This window comes from Apodemus sylvaticus, chromosome 9, assembly GCF_947179515.1.
Source record: "Apodemus sylvaticus chromosome 9, mApoSyl1.1, whole genome shotgun sequence".
Taxonomy (NCBI): Eukaryota; Metazoa; Chordata; class Mammalia; order Rodentia; family Muridae; genus Apodemus; species Apodemus sylvaticus.
The window spans coordinates 22,772,227-22,793,167 of record NC_067480.1 but is presented as its reverse complement, the minus strand read 5'-3'; the positions used below and the strand labels follow the sequence as shown (position 1 = coordinate 22,793,167).

The following is a 20,941-nucleotide window of genomic DNA, read 5'->3' as shown; positions in this document are numbered from 1 at the left end:
ATGTCTTGGGAGAACAAACACAACTTTATGAGGTTATCGGTGAATTAATGACTTCGGAGCCCAGCTGTGATGAGCGGAATCACTGAGCTCATAGTGTTCTTCACGAGCCCTGCTACCGCCAGATCTCCTTGGAGATAGACTTTGATATCTTGCATGACTATGTGGAAGGGTTTCTGTTTTTTCCTTAAAGTATGCTAATCTGCAGGACTTGAGATCTTGATCCGGGACGATTTTATAAACAAGCTGGTCCTTCTCTTAGTCAACCTGCTGGCTTTATTAATAGTTATCAAAATCCCAGCAGATATGCCTTTCTCTTTTCCCTCTGACTTCCCTCTGTGTGCTGTTGTGTTTATAAAGCATCTCCTGAGAGACCACGTGCATTTTAAAAATTTTTTCATGCATAAGCATCAGAAGGCTCTGCAGCAGTCAGCAAAGATGAGCTGTGGGTCCGAGGCAGCTTGGACAACTTTGGCGACTGCTTTGCAAGCTCCTGTGTTTGCAAACTTCACTTGGGCCTGCCAGTGGAACAGCTCCTGGATCTTCTGTACTGGGGAGCACATGCTTCCCTTGTCCATCACGCTGGGGACCTAGAAGGGGGGCATTTGAGACTCTGGACTATTTGTTGAACTATATATAAACTACAAGTGAAACGGACATCCCAGGAAGTCGGTGTGGGGCCTTGTTGCTGTTTTTATCTGGACGTGGTTCTTGCCGTGGAGTCCAGATCCAAAGGCTCCAGCTTGCTAATTGAATCACTGTGTTTACTTGCCATCAGTGTGAGCTTGGAGACAGAGGGGATGCTTTGGTGTTTGTCCTACTTCCCTGCATGCATACTGGGTCCGTGACCAGACCGGCAATCCAGCCCAGGGCTGCAGACCAGTGTTTCCATCCATGCTGGATTGCAGTAACATGGGGAAACATTTTAGATACACTCCTCACTTAGGGTAAATAACTCATCGGAAAAGTCTCCCATGATTTCCCCACACATACCCCTGAATGCTTGATCACTTCTGTTCAAACCCAAACCGGCATCTGGTAGAGTATGTGACAGGGGTGCCACATGTGGTATGAATTCCAGCGAAAGTGCTGAGCCAGGAAGTGGCTCCCTAAAGGCTCACCCTGCCTCACCCCTCCCTTGGGCCGGCAGCCCCTCCTTTCTGATATTTCATGTGTCCTGCTAGGCTGTGCTCACACTAGAGCTCTCACAGAAGCCTGGCCCCTGGGATGCTCACAGACTACACAGTCAGTTTTCTGCTGGAGCCCAGGAAAGGGTGGGTCAATTTTCAGGGTGATCTGAGTGCCAATTGCCAGTGGGCAGCCATCAGGGCCACAGGCTTCCTGTCCTGTGAGAGGAGGGAGGGAAACAGATGCGCTCCTCATAACTCTTGAGCCCCAGTTGGAATCCACCCCAGGAACCCATCAAGTTTGAGCCAAGTGTCTAACCTTCTATGTGTCCCATATCTCAGAGGTCAAACAGTGTCAACACAAAAGACAGCTAGAAGCCTGGTAAATGCCTCTTTAGCTGTGCCTTACAGCACAAAACATGGCCCACTCCTGGACCATATGAGGACAGAACGATATGTCCTCAAATGCCCAGGGTGCCAAGGTGGAGAGATGGCCCATTTTAACCAGACAGTTGCCCCTCTGTATCTGCTACAACCAGCCACATGGTCAAAGTGCTCTTAACCTGGCCATGGTGGCTCACACGTATACTCTCAACAGTCAGGAGACTGAGATAGAAGGATTATAAAACAGACACCTTAGGCTACATAGTACATAGGGAGACCTTGTCTCAAAACAAAACCAAAATGGTAACAACAAAAATAATTGGAGGGAGGGAGGGAGGGAAAGGGAGAGGGAGAGGGAGAGGGAGAGGGAGAGGGGGAGAGAGGGAGAGAGGGAGAGAGAGAGAGAGAGAGAGAGAGCGCACTCAGTGGAAAAGCACAACCACACTAAAGGACTGAGCTTGAATTCCCAGAACCCATGTGAAATCCAGACTCAGAGCCCAAAGATCTGTCACGCCAGTGCTCCTAAGGGCAGATGCTAAGAGACAAGGGAATCTAGGAGCATACTCTGCTGGGTGTAACCAGAGAACAGCAAAGAGACCCTGCCTCAGTGCAGGAAGTTGGTAAACGCCACTGCCTGTGATCGTCTCTGATCTCACACACGTGTGATCTCACAAGTGCATAAGCACACCTGCCACTGCAACTCAAGTACAGAGAGAAGTCATGTAGTCTAACGACTATCCCCAGGCACTCATATTGTATCTAAGCCACGGCGAGAGTATTAAGACAGTAGATGGCCGGATTTGTGGTTTACACGTAAACACCGCACGGTTTTCCACCAGGGGCCTGTGCATCTGTGAAGCCAAGTGTGTCAGCAAGGTCCTACAAACAGTATCTGTGGATCCTGGGGTGGTGTGTGTGTGTGTGTGTGTGTGTGAGAGAGAGAGAGAGAGAGAGAGAGACAGAGACAGAGACAGAGAGAGACAGAAAGAGACAGAGACAGAGACACACAGAGACAGACAGACAGACAGAGACTGGGTGCAATGTGGGTAGCAGCCTATGAAGAGGAGCCCTGGAGAGCACAGCTGGGCTACAGAGAGAGCTCTGAGGAACCGGAGCACAGGAGGGTTGTGTTGACACAGTTGTTTAGCTACTTTATTGGGCTCTTATATTTCTGCTTCCCTCTCACACCAACCCCTCCCAACCCTCCAACATTAGATAGGAGAGAAAGAAGGTTAGAAGGGAAAGGGAGTGTAGCTCTCTACAGATTACTTCCTGCTGATTACGGATGTCCTGTCTCTTGGGGCAAGTCCAATCTTCGTTGTCAGGGTATTTCCAACGTCTTGTCAAACCACAACAGCAGCAAGCAAGAGCAGCAGTATTCTCGGAGTGCCTCTAGCCCCTCTCAGGGCCCTGGCCTTTATACCCCCCTCCCAGCTAAACTGTCTGCAGGTGGCAAAAATCATGTCTCTCCCAGAGTACGAGACAATCATGGTTAGCAGCTGTGGACAGGCCGAGGCAGCTCCATATCCCATACCTGGGATTAAAACAAAAACATATTGCTATAATGGAAGGGGGGGGGTTAAAGAAACTTCTCACTCCAGAGTTGTGCAAAGAACCTGATCCTGGGAACCAAACTGACCGAAGTGGAGTTAGAGCGTGCTGAGCATCTGAAGCTATACTTCAGAAAGGCCAGTTCCCATGGCACTTAGAGGACTGTGGGAGCTTGAAGGAAATGTATGATGAGCCCTGCCTTATAAAAACCCTGGGCTGGGGGCAGTGCATACTTTTAATCCCAGCACTCAGGAGGCAGAAGCAGGCAGATCTCTAGGAGTTCAAGGCCAGCTTGGTCTACACAGAGAGTTCCAGGCCAGCCAGGGCTACACAGAAACACTGTCTTAAACAAAATGAGCCCCTTGGAGAGGTTTCCCATGCCTGTCTTGCAGCTTGGGGTCTTTTATCTTCTTTGTAAGGATGTCTGTTGATTTCCTAGGAAAGTGTCCATTTCCTCCCATCATGCTTTGCAGGGAGTTCCTGATGTACCATTATTTGTCTTACTATCCCCCCCCAGTGGCTCTTTGGTGGGGGGGGATGCCCCCACTGCATAAAAACCGTACTTCAAGTTTCGAATTTGGACCCTTTGCTGAATTAGCAATTAGTGGTCCAGTCTCTTGGGCGGCAAGCGCGGTCTCCAATAAGCTCCCAATCTCAGAGGAACAGCCAACACTGTATAGAATACACTATGACCAAAAACAACATGGAGAGGAAAGGGTGCACTTCATCTTATAAGAAGATGAAGTCTGGTCCTGTAGTCTGGAGATGGAACCTGTAGTCTGGTCCATCATCCAGGGAAGTCAAGGCAGGAATCTGGAGGGAGGAACCTGGAGGCAGGAACTCAAGGCAGGAACCTGGAGGTAGGAACTCAAGGCAGGAACCTGGAGGTAGGAGCTGGCTCAGGAGACTGGGAGGAGTGCTGCTTTACTGACTTGCTCTGCAAGGGCTGTTCCGCCTATGTTCTTATGACTCTCAGAAGCACCAAACTCAGGGATGGCCTTGCCCACAATCAGCTGGCACTCCCACATCCACCAGGAAATCAGGATAATGCTTGTCCGCAGGTGAGTCTGGTGAAACATTTCCTTATTTGAGGTTCCCTCTTCTCCAATGACTCTAACTTGTGTCAAGTTGACATAAAACTAGCCAATGCAGCCCATGGCCCAACCCTTGGGATAAAACACTTGACAAAACCTCGTGAACAGAGTAGGGGTTTGTTCTGGCTTGGATTCTCAGAGGTTCCAGTCTGTGGTAACTTGGTTGTCTTACCTCTGCTCTGTGGTAGGCAGAGGATGGCTACGGAATCATGTGATTACACATAGCTTCCCAGCTCATGGCAAAAAGGAGTATGGAGGAGGGGGTGGGGGTGGGGGATGGGGTGGAGGGGGATGGGGGGAGGAAAGGAGCCAAGGACAGAATCTAGCTCCTAAGAATCTACTTCCTTCAAAGGCACAATTACCTCCCAAGAGGTAATCCCCTCTTAAGGGTCAGTGCTGGAGCGCACCTGATCAATTTTCTTTGAGGGCCTCATCCATTGTGAGTAAGCATGCTCAGTCCTCGGCTTGGCTGAATTCTGTGAGGTTCCGCCTGTCTTGTGCCTGCTGTTGATAACTTTAGACGTTTCTGTTTGTGGTTTTAGTTCCTCTTTGACACATAAAGCATTCGGTAAATAGATTTTAGAATCCTATTGGTCAGGCTTTGGGGATCCCAGACAGTCACTGCTGCTGTTATTACACAGTGGTTGGGACAACAGATCTGCCATGGCCTCCCACTTAGAATGACCCTGAAGTGACTCCTGAGCCCTACACATCGACTTTGTGAATGGTCATGGCCCACTCTGTCCACCACACTGCTTTCTGTTGATTCCAACCATTTGACTAAAACTCCTACCCACTAGCGTTTTTAAAAACCGTTTTCCCAAATGCTTTCTATGTCAAAGAGGAAATAGGAAACCACAAACAGAAAAACTCTAAAGATACATCAGGCACAGGACAGACAAAACCTTACAAAATTCAGTCAAGCCAGAGACTGACAGAGGCGGATAAGGTGTTCTCACACAGGCGGATGAGGTGTTCCTTGTGTTAGGTTAAAAAAAACTGGTCCTCTGCGTCCTTGTTCACACCACTTGTCCAGATGTGTGAACTTTATAGACCTCACACTTGGGGGCGATTCATTCTTCCTCTCCCTGAGTCTTGTGTGCAGGAGACAGATAAGGCTTGCCAGTCACTCCTGCAGCCAGCTCAGAGTACCGCCTCCTCTTCCCACACGTTGCTTTTGACATTTTATTTTTAATTGTGCTTGTCTTAGTCACAGCTCTCGAGAGGAGCAGAACAGGTAGAATGAATACATACTGTGTGAGAAGACCTGCTAGACTGATGTGCTCCACGTGGGTCAGGCAGTGCACCAACAGCTGACTGCTTACCAAAGCAACTGAGAACCTGAGAGCTACTTAGCTCACAGGACTTGGTGCTTCAACAGCCCCAGTCTGGTACTGAAGGCCTAGACAATACCTGGAGAGTCCCTGGTCTTCAGACCACAATAGAAAGACGAAGAAACTGGAGGCTGATGTTCACGAAAGATGGTGACCAGGGAGGAGGCAGCAGCGGCACAAAAGATGCACATGCAAGCAAGAAGGGAAGGCTGGGGGGCAAGAAGTGGCTTTCCCTAGATCTCTATATCTTTGCCACAGCTCAAAGGAATTTCTCACGCTGAGGGGAGGCTTTTCTCTCCCCGGTTTATCCCTTTGGGGGGGAGGGAATCCCCACACAGACCCGCCTGGAAGTATGTCTCTTAGTTGATTTCACATGCAGTCAAGTTATTAACCAAGTTCCCTAAAGTACATCTGGAGTTCACTTTCAAGTGTACTGTTAAGTGTGCTAAGGACACTCATAGAGTCTTCAGTCCAGAAACATCCAGAATGACTAAAGCTCTGTTCTCATTAAACACTGACACCCTCTTCCTTCATCTCCCAGCCGCTGGCAGCCACCGCCCTATGCTCTATCTAGACTTTTACCTCAGCGATGCCTTACGGGATAGAGTCATGTGGAATTTATCCTCAGTGTGTGTTTTCAAGATTCATTCAAATTACAGTGTGAATCAAGCTGCCCTTCTCATGGGAGGTCAGGAGACCTCCACTGTATGGACACACCACGTCCAGGTTGTTTCTCCATCCAGGGAGCTGTGGAGCGGTTTCTCGGTTCCCGCTGGTCATGTGGTGTGCACAACGCCTCTTTGAGTCTCCAGCTCTTTCAGTTCCCTATGAGATTCACTCAGAAGGGTTGCTGCAGGCTGCAGGCTGCATCGCCTGCTGATTTTATCTTTGATTCCTTTAGGAGCCACTGTGCTGTTTTTTCCACCACAGCCACGCCACCCCACACTCGTGCCTACAGCGCATAAAACCTCCTCCTCACCAGCGACTGTTTATTTTCTGGATTGGTTGCTGTGAACAGCATTCCATCCATTACTCTGTGGGTGGAACTGCACTTTGTCAGGGACCATGTTGCGATTTATCACTTTTATGTCTTAGTTTGCTGGAACCTTCCACTGCTCATCTTTGGGATGTCCTCGAGTCCCTTGACGGTGGTTCTCCTTTGAACCTCTTTAAAAGATTATTCACATTTTTAATTAAAATAGAATGATGTCACTTTGCCCCTTCCCTTTCCTCCCTCCAGCCCCTCCCAGGTCTCCCCCCTCTAATTCCTTCCAGGTCCTCCCCATCTCAAATTGATAGGTTTTTTTTCTTTATTATTGTTACACGGTGTGTGTGGTGCATGTACATGGGTGCACAATTATATAAGTACAACCTACTGCATTTGGTTTTGCTGTTTCTGTGCATATATGGTTTTCTGGGAGGATTACTTTGTATTCGATAACCTGGGAGAAGGCTAACTCTCCTCCCCACAGCATTGAGACATTTCCAGGGACTGGGAGGACACATTGGATTAGCTTGCCTGGGTCTGGTGACCTTGGCTAGATACTTCCTATCATCTAGACTCCTCACCAGAATGAAGGAGGCACGGAGCATCCCTTGGGACAGTTGTGAGGATGCTGTCCCCATGCAGAGCCCAGTGGGACCTGAGGTACTGTCAGCAGTCTCTGGGAATTGTTAGCTTTTCTGGTTTTTAGACTGTGCTTGGGAGCTGGGCATGGTGGCACACACCTTTAATCCCAGTACTCAGAAGGCAAGAGAAGGCGGATATCAGTGAGTTCGAGACCAGCATGGTCTACAGAGTGAGTTCCAAGACAGCCAAGGCTATACAGAGAAACTCTGTATCGGAAAAACAAACAAACAAACAAACAAAGAGAAGAACTGTGCTTGGGGTTTTGTTTTCTGTTTCCCATTGTTTACTACTTGTAGAAGACATCCTGTCTGTCTGTCCTTCTTTTCTTCCTTTCTTTCGTGTTTCAAATTTTGGCACTTTTTGTTTTGGTTTGGTTTTGTTGGTCTGTTCTGTTTTTTATATTTATTCCTTTCTTTGTTATTTTCTTTCTCTTTTTTTTGACACAGGGATAGGATTTTGATTGTTGGTTTAGAGGGAGGCTACTGACTTTTGTGTTGATTTTGCTTCCTGGAGCTTTGCTGAAAGTATAGGTAAGATTTAGGAGTTTTCTGGGGAGTCCTCGGGGTCTTTAAGTATAGGTTTATGTCAGCTGCAAATAGGGATGCTTGGACTTCTCCTTTTCCTGTTTGTATCTTTGTTTCTTTCTCTCACTGCTCTCTCTATCCGTCTAAGGGCTACAGTGAACAAAAGCGGCAGGAAGAGCCCCTCAGAGGGATCCGTGTTGTGTGCAGTGTTTGATCTCTGGAGTCCACAAGATACCAAGAAAGAAATGATCCCAAGCTTTCTCCTCTGGCCTCCACACACACACAGCCATTGCATACATGAATACATCTATGTGTGTGTGCGTGCATGTGCATGTGTGTATGTGTGTGTGTGTGTGCATGCCTGTGTGTATGTGCCCATGTGCATGCTTGTGTATATGTGTGTGCTTGTGTGTGTGCTCATGTGTGCACACATGTGTGCATATGTGTGTGTATCCATATGTGTGTGCATGTGCACTTGTGTATGTTTGTGTATGCTTGTGTGTGTGTGCATGCTTTGGACGCATGCATCTTCACATGTCATGTGTATATACACACAGACAGACACAGAAAAAAGAAGAGTGAGCATACTTGCCTTATTCTGATATTGGAGGAAATGCTTCCGCTTTCCCTGTCTATCGTTTTTTGTATGCAGCCTTTATCACGTTACAATCTATTCCTTATGTTCTTAGTTCCCTCACAAAGCAAAACACTGAACTTTCTCAAAGGCCTTTTCCTCATCTATGGAGGCGATTAAGTGATTTCGGTCCTATGGTGTGTTTCTTTTCTCTTTCCTTTTTTTTTTTAAATAAAAAGGAAAAGATAAAGGTAAAAGATTCCAAACAGACCTCTTCAAAAAACTGGGGTGCCAACATGAGTGTCAAACAATGAAAACCCCTTCTTTCTTTTTTCTTTCTTTCTTTCTTTCTTTCTTTCTTTCTTTCTTTCTTTCTTTCCTTCTTTCTTTCTTTCATATGAGTACACTATAGCTGTCTTCAGACATGCCAGAAGCGGGCATTGGATCCCATTACAGATGGTTGCGAGCCACCATGTGGTTGCTGGGAACTGAACTTGCTGAGCTATCTCTCTGGCACCCCTAAAGAGCATCTCTAAGTTGTGTTAGATTAATTGGTTTTCCTATGCCAAAACAACTGTGCAGCTCCTGATTACCTTGGTCATGACACTCCTTGGTCTTGGTGTGTCCTTGAATTCTATATATAGGTATTTGGTTGACCATTTTCATGTCTATGCTCACCAGGGAAAGTGGACTATATTCTTATTTTTAATTTTGAGTAGGCCTCACTATTTAGCCCTTGTTGGCCTGGAGCTCACAGAAAACCACCTGCCTCTGCCTCCCCAAGTAGTCAGACTAGAGGTTGAACATATCAGTGGGTCTACAGGACAGGTATGTAAAAGTGTGTCCATCAGTTCAAATAATTGTGTAGTTTCTGTGATTGATTTTGTTACTTATTTCTAGTTTTATTTCCCTGTGATCTGATAAGACACTAGAAAATTCACAATTCCTTTACATTTATTAAGTCGTGCTTTGTGAACTAGAAGGTGCTCGAATCTTGAGACAGTCCCTTGGGCCGCCAAGATGTACATTTTATATCCTCTACTAGGTAAAAGATTCCAGACAGACCTCTTCAAAAAAACTGGGGACAAAACTGGGTTTCAAACAATGAAAACCCTTTGTTCCCTTGGGACTGTGTAGGATGAGCTGTAGGGATGTCAGAGCTACCCACACAGGTGGAAGATGCCCTGAAGACCTGGTGTGGGGGAGGGGCGGTGCAAAGGATTGTTCTCAGCTTGCCCTCATGTTCTCGGAATGTCCTAACTCTCTTCACCTCCAGCTCTTTTGTGGGCGCATCTGTCACCTCAGAGTAGTGGCATGCAAATGCTGCTCCCAGGTGCCTGGTTACCGCTGGCCATCACTGTGATATGGCAGGGACTGTCATCTTCTGGGCTGTCCTAGAGTCTCAGAACCTCCGAGGACAAAGGTTCCCCTCGCCCTGAGGTGGTTACTGCTAGCTGAAAAATCCTGAGCCCACATCTCCAGAGCTTCTGAGGCAAGCATGCTTCTGTGGCCAGCACAGCGCTCTGATGTCCTGTCGTCCACCCATGATGGCTTCTCTCTCTGTGCGATGCTATTTGTGTTCAATTGGGGCGTTTTCCAGTACTAGAAGGAGCTGAGGAAGGATGCTGAATTCCTAAGTTATGCACTGCCTAGGGGCACGCCTGTCCTGGCAGGCAGCTGAGGGAACAGCATTGCCTCAGTCTGGGTTTCAGAAGGCAGCAGTCCCCGGTGTTTGCATTTGCCAGCACACAGAGTAGGCCTTTTGACTCCAAAGGGTAAGCTTAAAGTTTGGGGTGGTTTTACAGTTTGCTGTTGCTTGTCCTTTAGCAACCTTTAGATTAGGACGCTCTTCCGATTACAGAATGAAGCTACTCTCTGCCTACAGAGCTGCCCATGGCGCCAATCCAGATGTGGGCTCTACATTCTCCAAGGCAGGAAAAGATGAGTCTGAGTCTATCAGAAAATGATGGGTCCAGGCATTGCAGGTCCCCGCTTGGGAGATGGAGAGGTGATCAGATGAAAACTGGGAGGTACAAGAACCAGGTCAAGTAGGGTCAGCTCTGCAGCCAGACCAGGAAGGCCCAAAGACTAGCCAGGAGATCTTTGTCTTGAAGGCAGAATTCTGGGGGCAGATGGGGAGCATTCCCCTGGGAGTGTGGCAGGGACATGGTTGGTCCTTCTGGGTCCCCAGCCTCTTAGCGCCTTTTCTGTCAGGGACCATCTTTCCACAGAGGCAGCTCAGCCTCTCCTGTGTCATGGCTCTGCAGGACAAGTGTGCATCTTCTGATCCCCTCCCTGTCCCCTTCACAGGGGACTTGGAGATACCAAGTCTCTTTCTCTGACACCCTTGGTGCTGACATCAGCACACATTGAGTTCTAATGCATGGTGCCCAGACCCTTCCCTGAGGCACCCCCTTCTCTGCCCTAAAGCTGACTCTTCCAGAACAGGAGGGAAGGCCAAGTCACTCTTGATTCTTTCCACTGTCTGGCCAGACATTCCCTTGCACCAGCGATGGCCCCAGGTACCCTGGCTTCCTAGCAGTGTTTCCAGGCAGTGGTGTGTGGGTATCTCGGGTATTTGATAAAAATATATGTGCCGCCCTGCTGGGTGCCGGGGACGACCGCCCCTGTGTGAGTCAGAAAGGAGTGGGAGGTGAAAGCGGGACAAAAGTGGTTCCAAAAAAAAAAAAAGAGCCTTTGTCCCCTCCTCATCCTGAGCACCGTGGATGTGCCTGTGCCGGTGGCTGTGGAGGGTGTGCTGGCTTCCTGCAGCTTTGGTCAGATGAGGAGGACAGCTTGGGGTATGGAGTTCATGAGAGGAGGGGTCATACAAGGTGCAAGACAGGTCTGGGTGCCAGGAACCATAAAAGTATAAGGGATAAATGGAGAGAGGACTCTTTATTTATTTATTTTAAGATTTATTTATTATTATATCTAAGTACAGTGTAGCTGTCTTCAGATGCACCAGAAGAGGGCATCCAATCTCATTACAGATGATTGTGAGCCACCATGTGGTTGCTGGGATTTGAACTCAGAACCCCTGGAAGAGCAGTCAGTGCTCTCAACCGCTGAGCCATCTCTCCAGCCCCGAGAGAGGACCCTTGACACTCACACGAGCTCTCATCCCAGCTTCAGGAGTTTGCTGTATACTTGAGGCCTCCTGTCTACCACAGGAAGGCTTTCACATGGGGATCCTGGTGGGACAGGGGTGGTAAGTTACCCCTTCCCCAGTCTCCACTGTTGCTGACACGATCATCATCAAGTGTGCACAGCTGGCTCTGAGGTTTCCTGGGTACACGTACTGAACCCCTGTGACCTGGCCATCCATATACCGGGCTGCTTCGTGAGTTCAAGTGGAGTTCAAGTACAGAGACTTGCTGGGGATCCAGGGGTGGGGGTGGGGTGGGAGAGTGTGTATGCCTTGCTATCTTCTGCATTTCCTAGGGCTCTAGGTTGGGCCCAGAAAACTTTTAGCAGTCCCTCCATGGTCCTCAAGAGTGTAGGTCTGTCATTGAAGGCTGTGGAGCGCCTCCCAAGAGCCATTTCCAGCCTATCCCTTGGACGGGTCTCCACCCACAGCTACTCCTAAGCTTTTCCTAAAAGCCCCCAGGCCTCAGCTTTGTTCTCAGGACTTTAGTGTGTACCAGGACCCAGCTCCCTTCCCCACCAGCCCCACCTCAGAGTTGTGCCCATCTCTGTGCCAAGCTCACCGGCTAGACACAATCTCCATCAACATCTTCCTGAGCGGCTGGCCTTCCAGGGTATCCTGCCCTATCCCATGTCAGTGATGCTTGTGTGGAGTCTCAGGCCAGCAGGCACTAGCCTGGTTTCAGGTCCACCTGCAGTGAGAGAAAGCCCAGGTTTGCAGAGCTCTGCCACCAAGCCTCACATGACTCCACATGCTGCTGGGGACAGGGCTCTGGAGTGCTCTTTGGCTTTTTATTCTTAATTAAATGTAGGGCTTCAGTTTCATTGCTTTGGCCTCACTGTCAGGATACATGCTCCAAAATCTGTTATTACCATAGGAGGATGGTCCCCTTTCTTCCTAGGGAATTCACTGTGTGCCACTTCAGTGAATTTTTGCTCTGTGCCATACTGTCCCAGCTTCAGAACCACTGGCTCTTATCATGCTGGGCACCCTTGCAGACTCAGGCAGTCCTATGCCAGCCATTTTCCCTAGACCATGAAGGGACAAGCACAGGAATGTAGAGATCGCTTTCTAGGGGATGCTCTGGTTTCTGCTGCATAGCTGGGCTCCAGCTCCTGTGGATATCTCCTGTTCCCTGGGGCGCATCTGTCCTTGTTAGGAAGCCGATGGCTCTGTTACTAGGATCAGGACTCTTTCTCCTGTTCCTCTCCCAACTTGAAACCGCTGGCCCTCTGTGAGCTACTCAGTGCCTCTGCTGTGTCCATGGCCTCAGTACCCAGGTCTGAGCTGGCAGATGCCAACGGCCCACCCAGTAATGTCTCCCTCCTGGAAGTGCTGTGGATGGCACCCTCCAGTCCCTTTGTTCTCCACCCTCTCTGTGCTCCTCAGCCCTTCCTCACCTGCCCCACCAAGACAACCTCAAGGGACAGGCCACACACCCTTTGCCTTCACTCCAAGCTTCTCTGGGGTCTCAGCTCAAGCCAGGCAGCACCAGAGATACATTTTGGGGCTGTGAGAGCCGGGACCAAATTCAGCTCTGGTCTGCACCAACCATCTCTGGTGCTGAGATTTCAACTCTTTTCTGATGTGAGGCCTCGGTTTTCTCACCAGTAAATGGGTAGTCATAATAGGACCACCCTTCAATAGAAGTGTGGGGGAGGCAACAATTCTGAAGAGCCCAGCTCTGGCTCCCCAGTGCTGTCTGGAGCCTACGGGCCCTGCATCTCCAATCTCCCCAGGCCATCTTCCTGAGCCTGGGACCTGGGCTCAGTCTTTGGATCACTCTGCCCATTGCTGCTGTGTGCTCCCTGGTCCCCAGAGCAGTGATGAACAACTTGATATTCTCCTGAGATGGGATGTTAAACAAGACCAAGCTTTCCCCCATCCCACATCTCTCTTCTAAGGACCAGCAAGGATCCCACAGCGCCCCTATGCAGTACTGTATCCCTGTACTGAGCCCCTTGTAGAAATAAGAACTGGGCTGATGAATGGAGCTGGATCCCATCGGGAGAAGATGCCCAGCGTGCTCTAGGAGAGGGAGGGATGGGGCTAAGCTGCCAGACTCTGAGCAAAGGATGTGGTAACTGCACCCCCAGGTCCCCCTCACAGAGGTGAGGATGGACTTTCCACCCAAAGAAACCAAAGATACTAGGCAGATGTGAGGACAGGAACCAGAGAAAGCAGCCCTCTCCACCAGCCCACATCAACCACAGCTAGTACTGAGCTCCTGGGGAAATAGGTCACCATCAAGTTCGTGCAATTGGAGATTATTTTTGATCTCATATTTTCATCCGACAAAAGAGGAAAGACACAGTTCATATTACAATTCACCAGCTAAACACCCAGGCACAAGTAATATGCCCAGGGCTAGGTCGTGTGGTACACCTCCAGGTGCTAAATTAACAAGGTGGACCAGGACCCTCTCCTACAGTCCACCCTGGAGCCGCAGTGGTTCCTCCCATCATGTTTAGCTCACTACATGACTCAGGTCAGCCCTGGTTTGGACGTTGGCAGACCTAAGCTCAATCCCAGCCAGCTAGCTGTGCCTGCTGCCTTTCCAAAGCACAATGATAGTTAGTTTTGGGTATCAACCTGACACAACATAGAATTACCTGAAAAGGAAATCTCTTCTACATTGGGACAGCCTGGGGGCATGTCTGTGAGTGACTGTCTTAACTCTACTGTGGGCAGCACCATTCCCTAGGGAGAGGTTCTTTAACTGTGTCAGAATGGAGAAACTAAGTAGAGCACAAGCAAAATGAACATATATGTGCTTACCTTTCCCCGCTCTTGTCTGTAGAGGTGATATGACCATGTAGGTTAAGTTCCTTCCTCCCTAAGTTGCTTTTATTGCAACAAAATGAAACTCAGGCAGGTGCTATCTCCTGATCACACAGACACACATTTCTGGTGTTTGTGGGCCCTGGGGTGGGCTGGCGATAGGTGGGGAAGCACTGTGAGAGGCCACCAGAGGCAATGAGAGAGAGCCAGGAGGCAACAGCCCCCGTGTGGTTTTCTTACAGCTCATCATCTCTTCATGGTCACTGCCTGCCGGGACCCTGACTATGGGACTCTCATCCAGGAGCTGTGCCTCAGCCGCTTCAAGGAGAACATGGAGACCATCGGGAAGACGCTATGGTGTGACTGGGGAAAGACCATAGGGTGAGTCCTGTCAGGAGAGGAGGTGGTTGGGAGACATTGCCCTCTCCTTCGTATTGGTGCATCAGGCCACTGGGTCTGGGGGAAAGCCAGAGTACAAAGGGACAGGATTGAGGGCAAAGGGAGTCCCAGTCATTGGCAGATGTTCATGAGCATGTGGGTGGGAGCTGTGTCCTTGATGGCTGTCCAGGTAGCCATGGGCACCAGGGAGCAGGAGATGAAGGGTTCAGATTAGATAACTATAGGCAACCAAGTGCAGGCACCTGGGAATGGTTGAGCCCCATTCTGTATGGAACCCTGAGTGACTGTCTTGTGACAGAAACCAGGCCTTCAGAGATCTCTCTGCTGGCTCCTTCCACCCGGCTGTCAAGCCAGAGCTGTCCTCCCCATCTCTGCCCAACTCACACTGCTCAGGCTTCAGAACTGCAGGGGCAGGCTGCCACTGAAGGGGTGGCCCACAGCCCCACCAAGGGTGACACCCACTGGAACGTTCTCCCATGAGACCCAGTCTTTCAGCCCAAAGGCCCTTCCTTCTTTCTACCACAGTGTTTGCTCACTGTCTCTCAGGCCCCAGGGACCCCACAACAGGCTTGGAGGTTCTCCCTGGTAGAGCCCTTCCACCAACAGGAGCCAGGGTCAAAGCTAAGTCTGTCCATGATGAATTTTCTAGGCTTCATTTCTACTACATTGTGAGGGATTGTGTATCTCTGTGTGTGTGTGTGTGTGCATATGTATATGTGCATATGAGTGTGTGTGCATGCAAGTATGTGTGCATGTATGTGTGCACATGCGAATGTGTGTGTGCGTGACTGTATATGCATGTGTGTTTGTATATGTGTGCATATGTGTGAATGTGTGTGCATGTGTGTATATGAGTATGTGTGTATATGAGTGTGTGAGTGTTTGTGTGTGTGTGTTTTGCCGACTTCATCTGGGATTAGAATGTTACAGAACCCAGGTCTAGAAGCTCAGCTCTCAGACAAAAAAGTGTTCAAGAGAAGAGCATTAGAGATGAGGAGAGCCTTTGACTCATAGCCATAAAACAGAAAAAAAGGCATCGGCTGCTTCAGCCCAGGGAGTCAGGGAAGGAATGTCAACAAAGGGAGAGACTGATATGATAAGGGGTGGGGATGCTCATGTCTTTTCTGGGAACCAGCAAGCTGTTCTAGAAACTCAGATAACCCTGCTGCCGCCACCTCCTCCTCCTCTTTCTCCTCTTCCTCTTCTTTCTCCTCTTCTTCCTCTTCCTCCTCCTTGTCCTCCTCCTTCTCCTCTTTCTTCTCTGCCTCTTGTTTCCTAGTTTCTAGTCAGGGTAGCCTAAAAAGAATAGTCAACAGCCAGGCAAATGTCAGTTAAGTTCACGCTGTGCTATGGCCTGGACAAAATGCTTTTCAAGTCATCTGCATACAATCCATGTGTAGAGCTAAGAGGAATTTGACCCAAAGTTTGAGGCAGCAAAGGAGACAGATGAAGGCAGAGATGTCTTGCCAGACCCAGACCCTTGACATCTACAGGTCATGGGAAGTCAGTGTTGTCACCAGACACCCATCGTGTCCCTGGGAAGTCTCCTAGGCAGCAGTTACCACCACACAGCAGAGCGGCCAACTTCAGCTGAGCTCAGGGAAATTGCATGGTCTCTAAATTGTACAATCTAGCCAGCTACAAGCCAGTGAGGTTCGGAGGTCTGTCTAGACTTTCCTTTGGTAGCACAAGGAAGAGATTCATAGTGAATGGACTGTGACCCAGCTATGACAGGCTGCCTGGTGTCTGAATGGATTTTGAGGGTGACTGAGGGCATTTCACAGAACAAGGTTTTTCCTCTATCACCATGCACAGCACATAGTAGGTGTGCAGACTCGATGCCCTATGATAACAGGCACTTTCTTCTAGTGCCAGAGAGAAAAGAAAAGGAGTCCTGGGGGCCCATGGTGGAGAAGAGGAAGAAGACAGGGACAAGGTTCCCTTGGGAGGATCTCCACAGGGCAAAGGGGAGGCCAGTATCATAAACAAAGAGTGTGTTTGGTGATGTTCCGAGACATAGGTCTCGCCCGGGCTCCTGCTGTCGGCCAGCCATGTCCTGTGGAATGATAAAGCTCTCACGTGAGCTCCAGAACCTCTCTGGTAGAGGGAGGCTGGATAGCCCTGCATGAGGAGCACTGGTTCATGGGGGTGGGACCCACTTTCCCTCATGAGCTTGGGTTCAGACTCATCGCACCCCTCAGGCCCTCCTTGCCCCCTCTTCTTTTAGTGAGTGACCTTGTCTTTCTCTGCCCTCTGGGGACAGAGCCTTTGCCTCCTTTTCTGTGAGATCCTTTGCTGCAGCAGTCTATGGTCCATGCACAATTGTTGAAGACGGTCTCTAAAATGAAAAACTTATTTGTATTTATTTATTTATTTATTTATTTGCTGTGATAAAAATAACCTGACCTGTACTGGCTGGTTTTGTGTGTCAACTTGACACAGACTGGAGTTATCATAGAGAAAGGAGCTTCAGTTGGGGAAGTGCCTCCATGAGATCCAGCTGTGGGACATTTTCTCAATTAGTGATCAAGTGGGGAGGGTCCCTTGTGGGTGGTACCACCTTTGGGCTGGTGCTCTTGGGTTCTATAAGAAAGCAGGCTGAGCAAGCCAGGGGAAGCAAGCCAGTGAAAAACATCCCTCCATGGCCTCTGCATCAGCTCCTGCTTCCTGACCTGCTTGAGTTCCAATCCTGACTTCCTTTAGTGATGAACTGCAACGTGGAAGTGTAAGCTGAATAAACCCTTTCCTCCCCAACTTGCTTCTTGGTCATGATGTTTGTGCAAGAATAGAAACCCTAAGACATGACCAAAAGCAACTTAGGGGAGAAAGAGGTTTATTTGGCTTACGGTTCCAGATTACAGGGATCACTGTGGAAAGTTAAGGTAGGAACGTCACATCTTAGGCACATCAGATCCAGTCAGAGCAGAGAGAAAGGAACACGTGCATGCTCTCTCGCTTGCTTGTGCTCACCCTCAGTTTCTCCACTCCTACACAATTCAGGGTCTCCTGCCTAGGGAATAACGCCACCCACAGTGGGTGTTACAGCCCAGATAATTCCTGTCCCCAACCCAGTCCAATCTGATCTGGACAAGGCCTCAGTTAAGACTCTGCTCCCAGGTGATTCTAGGCCGGGTCAACTTGACAGTTAAAACCAATCATCACAGCATGAGATGCCTGCCCCCTGCCCCCAGACAAACCACACAGGGTACAGTGGGGCTCAGTCGGGTTTGTTATCCAACATCTTCTTACTCTGCCCTCCTGGGCTGCTTGGAGACATCTGGCCTCCTCTGCTAAGCTGAGGAATGAATCAGGAGTTGGAAAAGGAGAAGGGACAGGTTGTTAAAATCAGAACAGCCTGTTCTTAGGACTAATTGGCTTTCAGCCTCAGCTGAGCAGTTTGTATTTAAATGAAAGTTGCATTTATTATGATCCAGGGAAGACACAGTAGGGCCCTGAGGGAAAGCACTCACTGCCTGCCCCGCATAGCTCAGTGACTGCTCGTCTGTGCAGACTGTCAGGGAGGTAGAGCTTGGCAGGATGACAGGCGTGGACAGGGCGGCACAAGGATGCTCTGAAGAAGCAGAGACCGTGGGCTATAGATGTGGAAAGAGGAATGATTAGCACCAGGCCAAGGAGAGGTGACCATGGTCAGAGCCTCGGGGTTGTGCAGCAGGGAGAGTCCACGTCACAGCAGCATCTCAAGAGGTCATCTCCAGCCTGCAAGCTCCAGGTTTATGGGCCACGACACAGCCCTAGTCACGTACCTGCCTTCATCTCTGGGTCCTGTGAACCTGTTGCATTCCATGGTGAAAGGGAATTAAATTGCAGGTGGAACTGAAGACACGAGCCTGGTGGCCATAATGCAGAGAGAACATTCTGGATTATTCAGGTGGACAGGGTTAATCCAGAGCTCCCTAAGGTCGTTCAGGTCCTTGCATTGCATGACTTTAGAATTGACAACACTGGTCCTCATCTGAGCACTTCCTTGACTTCCCAAGTTTATTTTTTAAGTCCCAGGCTGGGAATCAGCCGCTTCTTCAATGAGGCCTCAACTGCTTCTATCAGAGCATGAAATCTAGGAGCCCAGATATGCACATTAGAGTCCAGACACACACAACCCCATATTATGCACACACATACATACATGTGTGCACACATTCAGACACTGGATTAGATAGAACCAGTATAACCACACAGGGTTAGAAAAAATGAGTAGCCCCTCTTTGTAGGGACTTTAAGAACTGGCTTATGAGGCAGGAGAGTTGGCCCAGTGGGTAAGAGCACTTGCTGGGAAAATATTAGGATCTGATTTTGGATCTCCAAGATCTCCCTAAAACATACACACACACACACACACACACACACACACACAGCTGTACACACCTGTAACCAGTGCTGAAAGGAACAGAGACGGGAAACTTGCTGGGGCTTGCTGGCTACTGGCTTAGCTGTTGGAAAAACCAGACTCAATGAGAGACCCTGTCTCAAAGGGACAAAGGGGGAGTAATGATTCAAGCCTCTGTGTGTGGGCACGCACACAGGCTCATGCGTACACAGAGACATAGACACCACCAGAACAAAACAAAGTTCTTAAAAAAAGAATTGGAGGGCTTGAGAGATGGTTAAGAGCTCTTGTTCTTCTAGAGGGTTCAGGTTCACAACATCCACTCTCAGCTGCCTGTAATTCCAGCCTCAGGGGATCTAACACCTTTTTATGGCCTCCTCAGAGTCCCATACACATGTGGTACATGTATGCACAAGCACGTGCACACATGAAAGAATTGGCCTTCACAGCTGGAGAATTTGGCACCTCTAGGGGCAGGCTGAAGGCTGAGAATGTATTCAACAGGGCTTGCATATCTGTGGATCCCTTAAGTCTCAGGATTGAATTTCTTCCCACGGACCAGGTAAGGCCCACACACCTCCCCAGGATTCCTCTCTTGATCAGGTATGCTACACACTCTCCCCAAATTTCCTCAACAGCATCCAGACTAGTGTTTGATTTACTACATGGGTCCCGGGCCTGGCCATGTGGATATACTAGGTGAAGTTAGAGCTCTCTCCTGCCCTCCGCCCTTTCCCAGTTCTCTATTCCCACCCATTTCCTGTGGCAAATGTCTCATTGCCCAGAAACACGCATTTTTTTAAAAAAAAAAAAAACTGAGTCAGATTTGTCATTCTTCCTCAAGTCTAAGTTCAGATCAAGGCTAGAAAGCCCTTCCTTACACTGGCTGTTCTTTGAGCTCCTGTAGTTCTGCTGGCTGCAACTACATCCACACCAGTCTAGAGCTCATCCCTACAGAGGTGAAGAAGGAAGTGAATTGTATCTTTTCCCTGATTGTTTCACTTATTACAAAGTCTGTCCTTCAGCTGGTGGCTTTAAAGGTCACAGAGACTAGACTGGAAGAATTGGGATGATTTCAAACCAGCCAGATCTCTGAGTGTGCAGCCTTAACAAAACAGGCAGAGGAGGACCCTGCCTGGAGGGAGGGGTCATTGAAGTATTTTCAAGTACTCTGTAGCACAAGGGTGAGGCTCAATGGTGTAGTGTGTACCTGTTTCCGGAAGGCCCTGGGTTCCATCCCAAGCAACACACACACATGTGCACATACATGAACACATATACTTCAATGTGGGGACCCAGCTCTATGTGTCTCAGAGATGAGAAATTGCAAAGCGGCAGCACAGAGCAGCCAATAGCATTCAGGATGCTTTCCCACAAGCAGAAGGCTTGCTGGAGTGGCTCACTGCAGGCTGTAGCCTGATTTGATTTTTGCATGGTCGTGGAATGCAGCAATTTTGAGGTTTTTTTTTTTTGTTTTTTTTTTTTTGGTTTGGTTTGGTTTGGTTTGGTTTGGTTTGGTTTGGTTTGGTTTTTCGAGACAGGGTTTCTCTGTGTAGCGCTGGCTATCCTGGAACTCGCTCTGTAGACCAGGCTGGCCTCGAACTCAGAAATCTGCCTCCCTCTGCCTCCCAAGGCTGGGATTAAAGGTGTGCCCCACCACTGCCCTGTAGAGTTTTGTTTTTTTGATACAGTCTTACTCTGTAGTCGGGGCTGACATGGAACATCCTGCATAGGCCTGGCTGGCCTTGAACTTGTGGCCATCCTCTGAGCTCTGCCCTGAGTGCTGCGAAGAAATACCTAGCAAGGTGTGTGACAAAGGTACCTGAGAGCTTAATCCTCACACTGGCCCTGGACTCCACAGTGGCCCTCCATTTTGGCTGTGACCCCCACAGCTCCGCATCTCATCTGTTATCTCCTGGGGGCAGAGGGGGGGCGGGAATATGTCACATGCTTGTTGGAAGAGAGGCTCAAGATTACCCTGAGTCCTTGAGGGCAGCACAGGGCATCTCCAGGTCAGCAGCACCCAGCAAGAACCTGCAAAGCACATGACCTT

General features: G+C 49.2%; 1 protein-coding gene across 1 annotated transcript in view; it reads left to right on the top strand.

Moving 5' to 3' along the window:
* Positions 1–20,941, top strand: part of Ramp1 (receptor activity modifying protein 1) — a 47,434-nt gene that overhangs the window by 1,548 nt on the left and 24,945 nt on the right. Inside the window, exon 2 of the mRNA XM_052193271.1 lies at positions 14,387–14,525. Within this exon, the coding sequence (XP_052049231.1) occupies positions 14,387–14,525 (139 nt within the window). The remainder of the gene's footprint in view (positions 1–14,386; positions 14,526–20,941) is intronic.